This window comes from Apus apus, chromosome 9 (assembly GCF_020740795.1).
Source record: "Apus apus isolate bApuApu2 chromosome 9, bApuApu2.pri.cur, whole genome shotgun sequence".
Classification (NCBI taxonomy): domain Eukaryota; kingdom Metazoa; phylum Chordata; class Aves; order Apodiformes; family Apodidae; genus Apus; species Apus apus.
In genome coordinates this window covers 19358987-19371468 of record NC_067290.1, presented here as the reverse complement: position 1 = coordinate 19371468, position 12482 = coordinate 19358987, and the positions used below count along the sequence as shown (strand labels likewise).

Genomic DNA, 12482 nt, shown 5'->3' with positions numbered 1-12482 from the left:
TGGGGGTATATGATTCATTTCTAGTTATAAATTGTTAAAAATAGGACACAACAGGTATTTGACAGCAGTGAAAAAAAATATACTTCAGAGTGAAGTGGGAAGGAAGAAAAGTTCCTCCAGTTATGAGACAAAAAAGTACCTTTTCTGGGATGTGACTTCACATTTTAATCTGTATCTGCTGACTTGAAAGCTGTGCTCACTCTGGTGTTTAATCTGTCATTATAATAAATCAATAGATTGAAGGGCTTAATTAGATGCTTTTATTTATATTTCAAGAGGATGAAAATCAATGTTCTTCTCATTTACCTTCATACTCAGCCCAAAGATGAATCTACACTTTCAAGCTACAGCAAAGAATAACAACATCTGGTGAGAGAGCAACTCTCAACTCAACCTGCTTGAAGACAGGTACATTTCAATTGCCCTTAAAAAAAAAAAAAAAAGGCATTCAGCATTGCTGCTGGTTCTGTTGATCAAAATAATCTTTGAATGAAAAAGTCCTTTCAAATGTATTTGAGAATCTGGAGAGTATTTCATCAAAGATCCTGCCTCACTCAGACCTAGTGCAAGCCTTGCTGATGCCATTGAATCTTTCTATTGAATTCACTGGGCTTTAGGCTGGCTCAGATGATGCCTTTCATTTAAGTTTCCCCTTTCTGAAGAAAAAAGAACAGTCCACTTCATGTAATGCATTGGGTGGCCCCCCCTTGTGATATAAACAAGAGCAAAAAGTAAACAAATAGCTTTTATTTAATTGAAAGTGGGCTTTTTTTTACAGGTTACATTGAAGAACTTGAGATAAATAATACCCACAGCACAGGCAATTGCAAGTCTGTTCTTCTCTCAGCCACAAGAGCCTGGCACAGGCCTTTTATGGCTGCCACTCCATTACCTGGGAGTCTCAGTAAGAACCACTGCTTGTAAAAAATGTGAGACTGCCCCCCTTAAAGCCTCAGCTTATGTTTGGCAGCACTCATTCAATTAAAGCATATACAGGTACAGCTTATTTTTAAAAACTCATGTAATACTGCTACTTAATGTTTTCTTAACAATAGACCACTTCTATCTCCCCCCCCCCCCCCCGCCCTCCACTGATTATCAGGAATTAAGATAAAATCTACACGTTGTTTATTTGTAAAAGTCCAAGGCTGAGAATTGCTTTAATCATCAAGGAGAAGTGGATAAGAAACAGAACTCAACAGCAGGATCCCAGGTGCCAGTATATGGTTTACTCTTTGGGACAATTTTATTGCTCCAGAGCTCAAACCTGTAAAAATACAAGCACACAACATTTTCTGACAAAAGGAAATTTGTGTCACGAGAAAGTTGATTGATGTATTCAAGCATAACCACAATCTTGGCTCTGTTTTTAAAATGCAACATCCACAAACATTCTCTCTGTTTATTTATTTTTTTAAGTTGTAGCAGCAATTCCGTGGGTTTGAATCAGCTTCTCAACCTCCCTGGGAATATCCACTGTTAGGAAGGCTTTGTCTAGTATATTGCTAAACTATGCTCCACTTTGCATGGATAAGAAGGTGCTTATGAATAATAAGATACTTACGAGAGCAGGGGCTGGACCCTGGGCATCCCCACCCCAGCCATGGAGCAGAGCTGAGGTTCTCTGTTGTGTGTGAGAGCATCAGCTCTGACTTTAGCATCAAATCTTGCTTCTCTGTCCCTCCCTAGGCATGACAGGCCAGGGCAGATGGAGCCCTACACTAAGGTCATGTCTAGGGGGTGTGCAAAATACTTCCTCCTCTAATGGATGTGAGAGTGAAGGAGACAAATCTCCATCTACCCAGCAGCATCACTAACCACGGGAGGTGATGGAAGCTGTTAATCTATTGTACTTCTCAGAGGCACTCAGGTTTCTTATTATTCAGTAACAGAGAAAAAGAAAATCTCACGTACTTGACAGTTTTGGAATCCTGATTTCCTCACTGCTGCTGCCATCCCCACCATCACTGACTGTCCTTATTTCTATCAGATAATCTTCTTCAAATGGTACCAGAAGTTCAGCTGAAGTGTTGTTTGTCTCCAGGACATGTGTTTTGCTGTGTCTATTTTGTCTGTACAAAATCTAAGCAAAAAGGGATTAGAAACAAGAGGTTTTGTAGGGTTTTTTAAGTTTTAATGGATTTTTTTGGCTGAGAATATCTTCTGTCATGTCCCAAACTTTTCAGAGCACTATCAGCATCCTGCAGAGTATTAAACTTCATTCAAAACACAGAAATATATTCTGCAGGGCTCAGTGATGCAGACCACAGCAGGCATTTACTCACCCTTCAGGAGAGCCTTTGTCTGCTAGAACTGAGGCTCACCTTGACAGCAGGGTGATGAAATCCTTATCCAGTGCAGTTGTGCTCTGCTGTGAATATGGAAGTTAGACACACCTTTAAGCAAGACTCTCATCTCTAACACCTTTTATACCCAGAATTCATCTGACACTTCAGGAATTGAGGTTTTAGGGTTGTTTGTGGTTTTTTTAAATTTTGCCTGGCTGTGGTGAGCATTTGTAGTCAAATAGAAATATTCACGTTGAGTTCTGTGTCTAATTACCACCTGCTAATTAACACTTGGACACTGCACAGCAGTATCTTTTTAAAGACTTCAAGAAAGGACAGAAATGTGGATAGTATCATCTGGATTTCCACTTAGGATGCACATTTCTGCAAGTAAACACAGCAGATGCAGGGCCTGCTTGCACTGAGGGCCTTGGGCCAAGGAGCAGAGCAGCCTGGGGAGTCTAGACAGGGATCCTACAGACCATGATCAGCCTTTCTCCTCCAAAAAGCCTTGGCTCCTTGCTAGCACAGCAATGACTGACTGACTCCTTTCTCTTGCTAATCTTCTGACCTCTTTATGCTAGGAAGAGCAAAAGCAGGAGACAGAGGGATCAGACCATAAATATCACAGCAAGTACTTAAAATTCTGCATCAAAATGGAGTAAGTATATGCAGCCTAGAAGCAGGTAAGTTAGACACAAGGGAAAAAGCTTAGAAGTCTACTTTTAACTTTTTCCCCAGCATGTGGAGCTACTCAAACACACTCACTAGGGTGGAATAAAATATGTTTTCAAGAAAGATTCAGGGGTTTTGAGCCCTTTTCCTCCCTAGGCATAAATAACTGTGCAGACAGTGAACAGCCCCACAACATGAGGATCAGGATCCTGAGACCCTTTCCTCATGTAAGCACTCTCCACCTCCACTTTTGCAGTCCTTCAGGAGTATAAAAATGTTGCTATGAGACTGAAAACAAACTTTAAATTTGGCTTTCCTTAAAAAATAGTTTTGTGAAAGTGTTTTTTACTTCACTCGCATTGATCTTTACTGCCTCTTTTCAAAGGTACATTTAGGAATTGCCAGAGAGTGAAAATTATTGTGTTCTATACTTGTCTTTAATGCTTCAGAGACTGTTCTCTCTTTCCCATATGTATGGCAAACTCTTTCCCCAAAAATATGTGAATGCAAGAACCTTAGATGAGTAAGGTTACAAGGGAAAGGGGGCAAGATCCATTGCTGGGGCCAGAAAATCCCTGGATTAGGATGAAGAGGTCCTGCTCTGACTGAGCACAGCAGTTCTGTTGGTATAAGTGTCAGCCAGCTGCTCCACAACAGTCACTCTTTTCCAGGTAACAAACAGCTGCCTTTCAGCAAGTCACTATTTGTGCCTCTATTCTAACCACCATGTCTAATTAATGAGATAAAGAAATTACTCACTTTGTAGCCCAGCACCTCTGATTCATTCTCCATTGTTTTTACATGCTCCCAGTTCAAACAGATTTTGGAATTTGTCAGCTTCCAGGCAATGTTTGCTGGGGGTTGACTCGGTGCTTTAAAAAACAAAAGATGATGATAATCACAAGATACAACTGAATATTAATTTACATAGTGTAATTGAACAAGCTGCTGAGATGGAGGTAGCAAATGCATGGGTGATTCAAATCTAAAAGAGTAAAAAAGTATTTCACAGTCCATCATTACTCTCATATTACTCAGAATAAAGTTCTGTTCTTAGCACAGAACCACTTACTGTGAGAGTTCATTTCTGAAATTGGGAAAAGCCTGACAATGTCTGACAGTTCAAGTTACATTTGATAGATTTGGTTGGAGTTCTGTGTTGTTCCTGTCTGTATTTTAATGTCCTGGAGAATGTTTTGCTGTATGGATTGCAGAAAAAGCTAAAACTAAGAGCAAAATACAAAAGCAAAGATTTTCATCAGCCATGAGGACAGGTTACAAAGAGCTACACATTAAAGCCTCCATGTGATACATCATGAAACATTGTAGGATTTTATAAATTCTCAGCACAATAGGCTGAGAGAAGCTTTTCAAAGGCTTTTTATGTCTAAGTGCCAGGACTTTGAAAATTTGCCTACAAGTGACTGAAATCGAATCCTGTGTGAACATGCGGAGTTGAAACTGTGCCTTTGAACTGTGTCTCAGTTGTGGAGAAACACGTTATCTCCTTCTCCGTGGTGCATCCCCCAGCCCCTGCCTGGGAGGGTGGCACTGCAGGTGTTAGAGGAAATAAGGACTTGAACAGAGTTAAGAAAAAGGAGAGGAGATTTGGTGAATCATGTGGTGACTATCCCAGATCTGACTTTAAAATGCTTAACTTCTGAGATCCTTCCTTTCTCCCTGCAGTTCCTGTGTACTGATGATTAATGTCTGCAGCTTGGAAGCCACTGTTGAGTTGGTAATACTCCATAATTTCTTTCCTTTCACATGGAGACAATAAATTAAGGGTGCCAGTTGTTTCCTATCTAGCTGCTTCATGACTGCAGAAGTTTAATCCATCCCACTGGTAGGGAAAGGACCACCCAGGTGCATATAAGCAGATGTTTTCCCTTGAGCCCTCGTGTCAGTGCTGGAAAAAAGAGTAATTTTCTTTCTGAAGGCATTTAGATACATTAACATACATAAAACTGTAAATTTATTTAAATGTGGTTGCAAACCTCTTTGTTGCTTTCAGCAAATATTTGTCTAATGAATTTGATAACAAAAAGCTCACAAGAGACAAAGATGTCAAATACTTCATTGACTGTGTACTCTGAAAAGGCTTGGAAACACTCAAATCTGGGGGAATATTGCCTTCGTCAAAGCTTTTTAGCACAGCACTTAAACCCACCCTAATTCATAGTCCTTGGGCTTAAAAAACAACACAGGATGATCTTCAAAACAAAATTCTCTGGTTTTGCTCTACAGCAGGGACCAGAAGAGCTGGAAATGGAGCACTTCCTAAATCCGCAGTAATGTCCACAAGTAAAAACCCTGCAGACAGTTCTTCAGATCTAAGATTAGCAGATCATTTCCTTGACTAATTCCTTATAATCAACAGTGTCAAGAATACTAGAAGTCCCAAGTATGTGCTTAAGATTATTAGGTTAATGAGAGTACTCCCCTGTTTCAGGCAACACTAGGCTTTGTTGCTGCACTGAGTTTACCCTTGCCGAGCATCTCTAGTGTCTCTATCTGTTGGTGTGTGTGTTTGTAAAGAAAAAGCAATGAAAGGTCTGAAACCCATGAGATACAGGTAAAGAAGCAGAGGAGCTGAGCTTCACAAGAGCTCCTAATAGAGCAGTGTGCTCCTGGGAGGAGGAGATCAGTTCCACCTTCCGAAATAGTTTTTAACTTAGGATATCAACTTAGACCTTAAATCGATCTTCGATACGGACGCTTCAATCAGAACTGCCCTGTTTGGCAGAAGGACCTTCTTAGTTTTGCTGAGTCTCTACGATAATAGCAGGCAAGGAACACTAGGAATCCTGGCTGATGAGTTGGGAGACAGAGCTATTACCTTACAGCTAAAGCTCCTGCTGCAGATGCACACTGTTTATATCCTCTTGTCATATCATCCCTCCCCATACTGAAAGTGCTTGCATCTTTCAGAGACCAGAGCTTAAAATTTTAATCTATGTTTTTAAATATTAAAAGGCTTATTTTGACTTTGATTTTTAAATGAACCATTAGCACAGTCCTGAATTGGACAGAAGATGAAGTCAGTGTAAAACAAAAGCAAATGTATTCCTTACATGTGTTGTCACTTGACTGCCATGTCTTTAACTTGTCTTTCATACATAGGCACATAGGAATATAGGTAATTATTTCCAGAGATGAGTCTGTTTTCCATTTAGAAGTTGCCTGTGAGAAGAATCCTGTTTGAGTCCTTAAGAAACAGCTTCTATAGGTAGTCATACATTTTGTTGCTTAATTTTATGATGGAATTTGGTCCCTGGTTTTCTTTGATATTGCAACATTTAGCAGAGGTGGGGCACAGCAAGCTGAAATGTCACTAGCACACCTGGGAGTTTGCAACATTTGTTGTACAAAATTGAACACTCACGTGATTTTTTAGTGGTGACATTTACTGGGGGGCTGGAGGGCCCCGTCCCTGCAGTGTTGTAAGCTCGAACTGTTGCAAAATACACTGTGTTGGCTTTTAGTCCTGTGACATTTTTGGCTGTTACATTCCCACTGACTCTGACTTTACCAGCTGTGCTTTCCTTGGGATCATCAGACCAATATAAAACCTGGAAAGTGAGCACAAAGAACAGGCAATTCATCGTTTTCCATCACCTATAGATGCAGACATGCTTACAGTCAAGATTTCAGGGAATACAGGATTTCTTGTAATCAAAAGTAGCAATAAAACCAAGCATGAATATTTATCGAGAAGAAATAAACTTTCAGAGCCTGAATACCAATTAAGGAAGTAAGTGAAATCCTTAACTTTATAGATGTCCAAAAGGAAACCTTTGATAAGGTGAGAAATGTTAAGATATTAGCAAACATTTCTTCACTGCAATGGTCGCCAGGCACTGGGACAGGCTGCCCAGGGCAGGGGTGGAGTCCCCATCCCTGGAGGGAATTAAAAGCCGTGTAGATGTGGCACTTAGGGACATGGTTTGGTGGTGGCATTGGCAGTGCTGGGTTAATGGTTGGAACTGAGGAGCTTAAAGATCTTTTCCAACCAAAACAATTCTATGATTCTCAGAGGTGTGAGAAGCCAGAAGCCTCTCAGATTGGCTGCAGAAGAAGCTTTGAAGAGCAGTGAGGTGCATTTATCCTGGTCTTTTCTGCAGGCAATGCGACAGGGCGTGTGCCCCCAGGGGTCAAGGACCCATCGTGCTCAGACAGCTGTGTAAGAGCAGGGAGGATCTGCTCTGCTTTGTGGCATCAAGCACGACCTCTTTTAGAGTAGCCATCACAAATGATTAATCTTGAGGTTTTAATTTACATCACAAAAAGCCTGAGACAGAGCTGCATTCCTGGTCTGTAAATGCTGGTGATGATCTCAGGTGAAGTGGTTCTAATGAGAGTCGGGCAGAGCTCCCTTGTCTGTCGAGGAGGAGCTGGAATACAAATGTGGCCAGGAAAGGGACGTGTGGGAGGTGTCAGACACCAGGAGCAGCTGCCTCACCTCGTAGCCCAGCACCCTGCCCGTGTGCCTGCTCCATGCCATGGGCTGCCAGGAGACCTCCACCTCCGCCGCCGACACGCTGAGGGCCGAGGCGCCCGCGGGTGCGATCTGCGGCTCTGCACGGCGGGAGAAAACACAGCTGGTGGGACACTGTGCTACCAAAAGGGTTGTGTCAGGAACTGAGGGAGATGCAAGAAGAGAGAAAAGGAGTCTAGGGGGAAGCAGCAGGCAGAGGATCAGGAAACCTGTTGTGAATTGCTGGCTTTGCCACCCGTTTATTGTGGAGCACCAGCAAAACCCTAAGTTTTCAACGTTGGTCATTACCATTAAGCTGGGACAGATCTTCTGAGAAGAACAGATGCGCTGAGGGGTCTGAAGAGCAAGACTGTCTGACAGCTACACTTTTGAATGTCTCCTGATTTTCCCGCCCACTCATCAGGAGCTCCCTGGGGACAAATAACCATGCTGTCTGCATAAAGCAGTTCTGAAAGTCTGCCCCTTGCTTATTTTTAACTTCCATTTCCCCCTCTTCCTTCTCATGTCTCTTATCAATCTTCAATGAGCAGCTTTTAGCAGGCTCCTTAATATCCCTGTGGAGACCTGTCTGATCTTATCTGGGACCTACTGATGCTACACACTCATCACTGGTAAGAGCAACAGCCGTTACCATCTTCTCCTGAGTAGACGATGGATATGGGGCTCAGGGTCCCTTCTCCTTCGTTGTTGTAGACCCCAACTTTCACTTCAAAAGGAGACAGGGGGGTAATGCTCTCGTTTCTGTAGACATATTTGCTTGCTTCCACTGAAGCCACCACTGCTTTGGTCCAGGTTGTTGAGCCAAGAGGACGGAACATAAGGATGTAGCCAAAACCTTCCCCATTTTGTAGTTCTTCTGGAACTGGCTGTGGGGACAAGGCAGTCAGTCATTAAGCATTTGCACATAAACACTCTTTTAATTGAATCTTCATTCTCTGAGTATATTTTAGCAGTATTGATTTAGTTGACTGTGCCTCAGAGAAGATAATAATGTTTGCTCCATCAGTCAATGTAATATTGAAATAAAAATCAAAATAATAAATCTATTGAGGCAATCAATTTGGGAACAAAAGATCTGATCAGCTCCATTAAAGTTATTCTCTTTTAGGCATGAAGTTTTCAAAATTAAAAGCATTTCATTCAGCACAGGTTGTAGCTGATTATTTTTTTTCCCAAAGGGGTATAGAAATGATAATTTTAAAGAAATTATTTTTTTTTAAAAAAAGGAGTCAGGAAAGGAGTAAATGTACAGACAGAAGTTTGCATCAACTGGATAATTGCCTGCATGTGAGAACAGGACTTTTTTTTAGCACAAGTGACAGTCTCAAGTGCATGAACATACTCCTATTTAGGTTTGTTTAGAGCAGAAATGTTATTACAAGTCGACATGGCAAAATTAATGTTTCTATTAATAAAAACTCATGTCAAGATATATATCAAGGACTCACAGTGAACAGGCAATTATATCAGCTCTCTTTCCAGCACCAACTTTGTTGGGTTTTTGGGATAAAAATACTTCTACATTGCTTTCTCAAAGCAAGAGAACATTTATGAAACAAGAGAAGATCAATAGAACATGGAGGAAGAACGAAAACCTCATTTATTCTAGATGCTTCCATCAAAGGAAGATGCACAGAAGAGCAGCCATGAAAAATGGTGCAAAAAGAGAGAGAAAAACATGGGGGCAGAACTGCAGCCCCTAGGATCACTGGATCACTGCTGGCTCCAAGCTCCTCTCCTGCAGAGAAACTTGTGGGAGCACTAACGGTGTGAGAAGATGGGAGAAAAAATACCAAGAATAAATCAGAGGATTTCAGGACACTTATTTATTCTTGATAAATTCCTTCTAATTCTAATAATAACCCTGCCCTGGCATATATTACAAATGTGTCTTTCCTTCAGTGTTTTCCAAACAATTCCCTGATATCCCTCCTTCTAGCTCTTACCCAGTCCTGAGAGAGTTAAGTGAGTGATGATGGGGCACTGGGGATTTATAAGAGTTCAAGCTACTTTCTAGAGCATTTAATTTGTTTTTGAGGCTTCTGTGACCTCAGATTTAATCAAGATGTTTGGTGAGTTCGTCACAGGAAGCTGGAGAGTGGTGCTCAGTGTTGTTAGGCAGCTGTAATTAGTATTGCTTCTGACTATTTTTCAGGACACGCTATGAAGTCCAATGGGATAATTTGATTGAGATCTCTCAGGTTGTTTTCAATTTTCATGTTCTTCTGCTCCCAAAGAGTAGATCAGTAGAGGAGAAGATGAAACAAAACAGTGAAAGATGCGTGTGGGGGAAAATGCAGTTCAGGACAAGAGAAGTTGCACTCTGTTTAGAGCATGGAGATGGGACAGCATTGGCAGTGTCATTTATCTAGTGAGGATTTTTTTTCTTTGGCCTCATTTTTTTCCTATCACTTCTTTTTCTCCCTCAAAAGGCTGAAAATAGGGCACAGTTTTTAGCATACAGGAGAACACAGGTAACTCACTCAGCTGATGAATAACATCATTTTTTAATTCAATCCTTTCCTCTTCCTTCAAACCATACACAGGAGCTTGGTAATTTCTTTGTGAAAAGAATGAAGCCCAGGGAGAGAGCAGACTGCTCTCCTTGCTGAGGCTGAACTACAAGTCTTTGGGGTTTGTTTTGGTTTTTTCCCAGGACTCACAAAGGGAGCGCCCGTGGGCTTGGAAGCCCTGTCCCAAATTAAGAGTGAAACAGGGGTCACCTTGTGCAGCCTCTGAGAGATTCACACCTGATAGTGAGGGGCAGGACCTGCCAGGCCCCTGCCCTCCGGGCTGGGGCTGCTGCTGCCACGGGGCAGCTCCTCCAGCAGTCAGATGTCCTCAAAACCAGAGGAAAGAGTTAATTGAGTCACATGAACTACATCCTTGTTTTCCAGTGGCAATGAGAAGAGGGCGGGAGCTGTGTTTTGGGGAGTTTTCCTAGGATGGCACCTGCCCCAGCCCTGCACTGCACTGCAAGATGCTGCCTGCCCTCATCCCAGTGTCCACGGGGAGGCTGCAGGGTTCCAGAAGGAAGGGCTCCTTCCCACAACGCTCACTTTCCCCTCTCTGAAACGACCCGTGCTCACCCACTGCAGCTTGCAGTATGGTATTAACTGCTCTGAAAATGGGTACTCTCTCTTCTGGCTGGAGTGCTGGAGAATTAAAGGGCTCATCTCCTTTAACGGGTAATAGGATACGGCTTGTCAGCACAGCGCTCCAGAATGAGAAACATGTAAACAAAAGTAGGAAAAATGTTAATGCAGGAAATGGCCAAGCAGATTAGTGTGTTGAGCACCTCCTGTACAAAGGAGATAAGAGGGTTATACAGACACCTAAACATCTTTATAACATGCCTCTTAAACTGTTTATTTTTATAAACTGTTCACTATAACACAGAAAACTTGCTGTGTATCTTACACGCTGTTTTCTCTCCGGGTGGAGGATGAAATCCAGGCTCAGCAAAAACCAGTGACCAAAAGCCTATGGATTTCAGCAGGGACCTTCACCCATGGACCTTTCCCCTTTAGACAGCTTAGGTTAATTGGGCTAAGAATTACCTCCCATGTGATGACCAGCTCAGACCGGCTCCCTCCTCCTCCGCTGACGTTCGTTGGTGCCACGACAGGAACTGGAGAAGACAGGACACTGGTGCTTGCAACCACCCACCACTACTGCTGGGGGGCTTCTCAGCCTGATGGTCAGAGCTTGTCCTCACTCACCTGCAGCTTTTCTGCTTTCAACAGGTAGAACAGGGACTACAGCACATAACACCCTGCTTTAAATGAACTGAAATTACCTTTACACATTTTCAAGTTCATAAAGGCTGAAGCCGCAGATGTATTTGATACATGAGTACCCTGGTTCAAAAATTAATTAAAGAAGCCAGCAGCATCAAGTATCTGACATTATTATGCCTCATCAACTAATTGGCAAAATGATGTTCCATTCAGACTGTAGCTGCAACACTACTGATTTACTAATTATGCATTTGTTCCGTAAACATGATGTTGGAGCAATATATTATTTTTTTAATTGGCTGTATGCTTTCCTTCAGAGATTCAAAACTCTTAATTTGCTTTTCTTCTCCCAGCACTGTAAGTATCCAAAAGTTCCCTGATTTGAGCCTGGTTTCCCCAGTGTTGCTGCAGGTGTGTGGCACCATAGGAGCGGGGGCAAGGTCAAGCAACGTGCTGGTATTCCAGGCTGAAGGAGCTTCTCATCATTCAAATGGTTCTTGGTGGAGAGGCAAGGAAAATACCAGCATTTCCTGCCTCTTGTTCTGTATTTCCATCAACATGCCCACCCCATTAGCCTAGAAATACTGAGTTTTAGGGAACTGGTTGTGATGTAAAGGATGGAATTTAGATAGACCAGCCTTGTTCTTATCATAAAATTGTAGGATCATTGAATGGTTTGACTTAACCTTAAAGATCATCCAGTTCAAACTCCCCTGCCATGGGCAGGGACACCTCCCACCAGCCCAGGCTGCTCCAAGCCCCATCCAACCTGCCCTTCAACACTGCCAGGGATGGGGCAGCCACAGCTTCTCTGGGCAACCTGGGCCAGGCTCTCACCACCCCCACACCATAGAATTTCTTCCTAATGTCTAACCTACTTAATGTCTTATGGTAGACTTTACTACAGACCTTCTTGCCAGGAAAACATGTTTCTTTTCAGCAGCTGGAGAAGTATACAAAAGAGGACAACACTGGGACTGACTGAGAAAGAAACCCCCTGCAAGAGGCCATTTGTGCTCTTTACCATCTCCAAACCCTCAGTACTGTTTTTAGAAATGTCAAGATTGTTTTGTCATTCCTTTCATCAAGCTCACACTGGCTGGAAATTGGGTGTGCTGAGACAGGGCTGGGGACAGGGCCAGAAATGGGTGGGACAGTTGTATCTCACAAGCTTTTTCAGAGGTTTTGGCAAGTTCTGCCACAGCCACTTGCCCTTCACCATGTCTTTCACCCAGTGTTAGTGGAGGCAATAAAGGCAACAACCCTCTTAAGTTCAAAGGA

General features: G+C 42.5%; 1 protein-coding gene across 7 annotated transcripts in view; it reads right to left on the bottom strand.

Annotated features, from left to right (window-relative positions):
* Nucleotides 1-1094: 1094 nt before the first annotated feature.
* The window catches only part of CNTN6 (contactin 6), a 107056-nt gene continuing 95668 nt past the window's right edge, over nt 1095-12482 (bottom strand). For 5 of the 7 annotated variants that reach the window (XM_051627805.1, XM_051627806.1, XM_051627808.1 and 2 more), the window contains 7 exons: nt 11022-11092; nt 8093-8327; nt 7426-7541; nt 6349-6535; nt 3723-3835; nt 1915-2083; nt 1095-1267 (listed from right to left, as the gene is read on the bottom strand). In XM_051627805.1, the coding sequence (XP_051483765.1) occupies nt 1161-1267; nt 1915-2083; nt 3723-3835; nt 6349-6535; nt 7426-7541; nt 8093-8327; nt 11022-11092 (998 nt within the window). In that variant the 3' untranslated portion in view covers nt 1095-1160. Of the gene's footprint in view, nt 1268-1914; nt 2372-3722; nt 3836-6037; nt 6147-6348; nt 6536-7425; nt 7542-8092; nt 8328-11021; nt 11093-12482 lie in introns of those variants that run through there. The other 2 variants (XM_051627809.1, XR_007890361.1) reach the window with 2 other exon arrangements.